Source organism: Myotis lucifugus, unplaced genomic scaffold (assembly GCF_000147115.1).
Source record: "Myotis lucifugus unplaced genomic scaffold, Myoluc2.0 scaffold_100, whole genome shotgun sequence".
NCBI classification, from domain to species: domain Eukaryota; kingdom Metazoa; phylum Chordata; class Mammalia; order Chiroptera; family Vespertilionidae; genus Myotis; species Myotis lucifugus.
The window spans coordinates 4054655-4060654 of record NW_005871148.1 but is presented as its reverse complement, the minus strand read 5'-3'; the positions used below and the strand labels follow the sequence as shown (position 1 = coordinate 4060654).

The 6000-nt window shown below is 38.4% G+C and overlaps 1 protein-coding gene across 1 annotated transcript in view; it reads right to left on the bottom strand.

Annotated features, from left to right (window-relative positions):
* Positions 1–224: 224 nt before the first annotated feature.
* The window catches only part of SMURF2 (SMAD specific E3 ubiquitin protein ligase 2), a 73447-nt gene continuing 67671 nt past the window's right edge, over positions 225–6000 (bottom strand). Inside the window, exons 19-21 of the mRNA XM_023756982.1 lie at positions 5139–5340; positions 3798–3873; positions 225–3492 (exon numbers count right to left, since the gene is read on the bottom strand). Coding sequence (XP_023612750.1) covers positions 3393–3492; positions 3798–3873; positions 5139–5340 — 378 coding nt within the window. The 3' untranslated portion in view covers positions 225–3392. The remainder of the gene's footprint in view (positions 3493–3797; positions 3874–5138; positions 5341–6000) is intronic.

Below are 6000 nucleotides of genomic sequence, written 5' to 3'. Positions count from 1 at the left end.
CAGAAATGCCATTGGCACCTTCCCTGCTTTACCTGGAAAGGAGGTCCTGAGCGCTCTGAAGCTCCAGCTCTCCAAAGTGACAAAGGCATCAACTAAGGAAGGTGTGTGAAACTTCCTAAACTTCTCACTTTATGGTTCACATGCTGTCACCTTTCATAGAGCCAATCAAGTTTTTTCAAAACAACTCATTATAAACTCAATCTTCTTTAAAAACTTTGATGCTGTGACAGTGCAAACAGCATTCATTTTATTGCTCAACTTCGGCATGGGCACATACATAGTTAATTTTTAAAAACCATTTATACAGATGTTATTGATAAAGCTCATGTAACAACTGAGTGAAAATACAAAGAATATCAAAGCTAAAACACTCTGTAATAAATACAATGAAAATGATAAAACTTTGTTTTTAAAGTCAGTCTGAGAGAAGGAAGAATATTACATTAAGTGAACTAATTACATCAAGAAACAAAACAACTCAGCATTTGGTACAATCATCACCCTAACAGAAGAAGGTTAAACACCACAAACGGCACCCACGTGTGGTGCTGCAGCTTACAAACAGAAGCGGAGGCTGCTCTGTCAACGAAAAGATGGCTGGACAACCTCTAACTCCCATCAATGCAATCAGCTCAATGCACCAGAAGTTCAAAGCGGACTTAGTGTTGTAAAATAAAGCAAATTACATTGTATTTAAAAGAAAGGAAACTTGTGCTCTGGACTGTAAATACAAGAAAAAAATGACGATAAAAATAAAACTCATTCAGGGCAACAAACTATGTGCAAAACAAGATGTACATTATACACAGCACTATTTAAAAACTCTTTACACCAAGAAATAAGACCCTCTGAAATAAAACTCACCTCTGTACTGCATATGAGCTCTACAAAGTAACCACTGTTCATAATTAAGAATTCATGATGGAAAGGCAATGCACGGATACACAACAGCACATATCTGAAATAACACTAGAGGATTAGGAAAAAACCCAGTTAAGAGGGACATGTGGAAATAAATATTCACATTAAACATGAGGTGCAAGTCTAAAGTTCAAGGACACATTGGAGGGTTTTGTTTGCTTAGCACCTATTTGGAAATAATTAGGTAACATACTTTTGAAAATGAAATCTAAATCATGTTTTTATAAATTACATTGGTGATACCACAGACTATTAGGGTAATTTATTTATTTAAAGCTCTATTAAGTCATTTTTATAAAATTTTAAAAGGCACTCAGAAAGCGATGGTATTTGCCTGCTTGATATTGTACATTATGACAGTAGCATTTCATTAGCACTGCCTCCATCAGCTATGATTTCTCTAAAGTGTTCATGTACTTAATTTTTACCAAAAGATTCTAAGAGTAGGCACAATGACACTGCACTAGTGCTGTAATATGAGAGAGATGGACCTGCGACTAATTATCAAATAATACACAAACCTTTTCTGTACCTTTCAAGATGTTCTTCCGTACTAAGAATGCAGAGGGAAAGCACAAAGTGGGAAGAAAAAGGTCAGCAAAAGCACAGTTAAGATTATGACTAGGTTTGCATGTAGCAAATTTGGCTGAATACAATGAATTTAAATTTTTAGAAACTACACAAGTAGTTTTCAACTTTTTTTAAAAAGCAGGTTTCTATTTCTTTTATCCTCCCCCTACCCCTGTGAAAGCTTACTTGGAATTCCAATATATAAGAGAGAAAATCTGGAGCTGCTCTGAGTAAAGGGGGTGGGGAGTTAGAAGCCCCTGCTGAATACCAACTAGTCCTTTCCTCTCCCTCACTCTGTCCCTCCTCTCGCAAACCACTATTCTGAGGCACCTCTGAGGAGCCCCTTCGCTCTACGAACAGACTGAAAACCAATCCATCCCATGAAAGAACACACGGGCCTATTATTCATTTGGTAAGCCACCAAATTTAAACAAAGCTATATCATCAAAATTTGCTATTGTTGGTTTCACATCAATATATTTAAAAAAGAATAGTTCAGATTTCTAATGGCTGAGTTTAAAAAAATCTGCCCATGATTTCAGATTTTTCCAGTCCCTCACTCCAGAATTTTGGTTGCCTTCTGGATCATGCGACATGCCTCACCCTGAAAGCTAAATCTGGATATTTCAAAATCAGATGCTGATCTTCAACACCAAGGGAACTGGGATTCCCTTACTTCCAAAATTCACTCTCCGGTTTAAAGTAATTTATACTATAGAGTTAGAATCACTATTTCTTTAGTAATCACATCCCCTGCCCCACCAGCCGCACCAGCCCAACTTCATTTTGTTAAATAAAAGCAGGGTGTTTTAAGTTTGCTAAATAATCTTTAGAGCAAATTTTTTTCTTTTCATAACTTTAGCTGATTAAAATATCATGAGCAGCTGAATAAAGATTAGGATGATTTGCTTGATAAAAACTTACACCGTAATTAAAATATAATATAAACTAGGTGTACTGGTCAGAGGAGACTTTGGTTTACAAGAAATAGTATATCTATTAAAGTTAAGTTGACCCAGCAAAAGAGTTAAAATCCTATCCCATCCACATGATCTGAGAAGCTATAAAAATGCAGGATTTCCATTTAAGGTGAAAAGTAAAATCCAAAATACCTGGTCATATTGATTCAAGATAAAAAATAAGGATTTGTTTTTAAAGTCTCTTAAAAATAGGGAGCCCCTGAAAGCATCTTATGTAGCAAATAAGCTACTAAGTTTAGACTAAATGGTTGCATTAGGAATTTGACAACCAAAATTATATAGCTGTATTCCAGGTAATTTGTACTTGAAAAAATATAAAAAAGACTCACCTAGGCTAGGTTGAAACATATAATGCTTTTAAAATATAATGCTTTGCTATAGAAAAATGTAATTAAATGTGTAAATGGCTTACTTTTTTAAAGACAATGATTCTTTTAGCCAATTGTTTACAAAGGTAGAATAATTCAAAATAATTTTATTTCATTTTTTTACAAAGAGCAAGTACAGGAGCTGTTCAAAATCATGTATTCAATCAAAATGAAATGTGACTTGTACCGCCTGCTGAAGTTGTCTTGATGTCTGAGACTTGAAATCTGTGAAGCGATGTGAATAGGTTACCTTTTATAAAAATAGTAGTAGTCTTTAAGTGTAGAATACTGCCTAACTCTGGAAATGTAGGAAAAGTCAGCATTCTTTAGGTTCAAGATATTAATTTTAAATAGCAGCTGAATGCGGCCTCATGGCAATGCATAAAGACCTGTTTTTTTCCTTGAAAAGGAATTTCAAAATTGTCCTTTCCCCTCACAGTGTCCTAAAATTTAAAAAAGGGAGGGGGGCATGTTCCTGTATTTCAGCATTCCTTGACACTGCTGAGAGGAGACTGTCGAGCATAAATAGTCCTGGGTAGAACCTTGAAGTCTGTCATTCCACAGCAAATCCACACGTTTCTTCGATGGCTGTTAGCAGCTTCTCATATAACTTTTCATAGCTCTCATAGGGCGGAATGTCGATTCGATTGAAGCTGTAAATAAGCACAACAGATTTAACACAGTTCCTTCAAGATAAGCAAACCAGCCTCCAGTAGCCACATCGCTCTCTGTGTCACACAGAGAAGTAAAGGAATAAGGTTATATTTCTCTACAGCAGAGATTACCACTTGTGGGTGTTCCTACCAATGTCAGAATAATCTTCAATCACTCAGAGTTGCTTATCATTCCTTTTAAAGGTCCATTTAATAGTAAGAACAATAAATGAAAAGCTACCTGTTTAAAACTAATACCTACAACACACATGGAATAAGAGGGGAAAGCTACAAAAATAACTCACCACGTGTGGGCTTTGGGCAGGTTGTTAGTGCAGGCATCAATTTGGTGAATGGTAAAGAGTCGTGGGCCTGCAGCACCTGCCAAAGGAGTAAACATGGGTCAGATCACTGCAAGTGCCTGTATTCATCTCTAAAACATCAGGATGAAACTGATACATAAACCACAGACAGGGTCTAGGGATAGAGGAAAACTGGTGACTCCACACAAGCTGCCAAAAAAATTCTTTTCCCAGGAAAAGAATCTGGGTTTGAAAGCTGGAATTGACCTTGGATAAGGCTGGATTCCTTAATATCCTAGCATTTCAAATTTGAGAAAAAGTTCAGGATTGAAATCCTCTGCCAACTTCTTTCTTATATAGGATTATCAATGTCCCAAAAGCATGAGAAGAAAAGTAAATGGGCAAATCCAAGATTAAATATACACCATTCAGAAAGATGATGGCCTAAATGCAAATTTAGGTTTTAATGGCTCAAACTTGGCTGAGAGTAAAAGATCAGCAGTCTACAGAATAAATTTGTTAACATAAGACAGCCCATACAAATATATGTAGAAATACAACTTCACTTTATGGGCAGTCTGATAAGGATGAGTTCTCCAAGTAGGGACTGTCACACAACTCCAAGTATGCTTTCCCCAGGGACTTCTGACACTGCGCTGTGGGCAACACTGTAGGAGCATGTACTGTCTGGCTTTGTATATCCTCAGTCATCACCAGCAGCAGCAACTTGGAAAATGAAGAGCTTCAAAGATAAAGCACTGCCATCCAGTGAAGCGCTATCGTCCAGTCTTTAGCAATATTACCAACTCATCCAAAAAGCAAGCAGCTATTCCACAGAAAACTATGCTTTAACACTGAATATGGTTGTAAATAAACAGGCTGATGCCATGCAATGCACATGCGCTGACCCAACAAATGGCTTCCACAACTCATGCTGCCTCTTTCTGTTAAAGGATGAAAAAGGAGAGGGGAGAGGCACCCGGGGGAGGGGTGGGGGTGAACGTTCTGCCAGGCTGAGATGTGGAGATGGCAGTGGACAGACTTCCCCCACAGGAATGTGCAGCAGAATTGAAAGCAAGGGGCATGGAAAGGCAGAGCATCACCACACACAGTCGAGCGTGCGGCACTCACTACAATCACAGAGAACCCCAGCAGAAAAAGCTCTTGGGAGGGGAACAAAGAGAAAGAAGGAGAAGAAGGAATCAAGATGTGAGAGTTACAGATCAGAAACAGGGTGAAAAGAGAATCTGTTGATAAGCACCTGGTTGTAAACCAGCTAGATAACCCAAATACAGACCCCTCCCCCAATCGTGTGGGGCCAGGCTGGGCCCTCTGGCCGACTACCTTGTAAAGCTTTGAAGCCCTGCAGAGGCACTCGAGAAGATCCCGTCACAAACTGAAGCAACCGTGCTCGCTGCTCTTCATCAAAGAACTCCACGGCTTTCCAGAACCACTTGACCACATTGCTGTCCGGTGTGCAGTGTTTCAACCGGGTGTTGACCTTCCAGTCGTTAACATCTATCTTTCCAAGTCCACAAATAATGAGCTGTTAAAATATTGCACAAAGCATGAGCCAATGGAAACCCAAATTAAGCCAAAAATTCCTCAAAATAGAACTTCAGATTTGTAGTGTTGGCTCTCATAGGGTGATTCTTAAATTCGAGGGTACACACCAGAATCATCTTGAAAGTTTTTCAAAATACACACACTAGGTCCTATGTGCAGAGATTTTAATTCTGTGGATTGGGGTGATACTCAGAAGCTGTGTTTTAAAAAGCTCTACAGGCACCTATACTCACTTTCAGATTCCCCACCCAGAGTCTGAGAACCACCCCTGTGAGTGACTTGGCAAGATGGAAGTTCTATAATTTCACTTTTTTTATTTTAATGGACAGAAACTAGACTCCATAAGTAAATACAATTTATATGTGCCTTCCTTAAGACCTGCATCATATTCTAGTTTCAACACTTACTAGCTTGGTGATTCTGAACAATTCATTACATCCCTTGGCCAGTAATTAGTTCCCTATGGCAGTAACATCTATTTCACTGCATCCTTGACAGCAACCCGTGGCGTACAGGAATTCAAGAAATGTGTTGAAAAAGTGATGCAATATGTTTGATAATCTTACAATTGTATCAAAGTACAAAATACATAAAAGCACTGATCTAGCGCTCTGTGTGGCGTCCTGATGCAGGGTCAGTG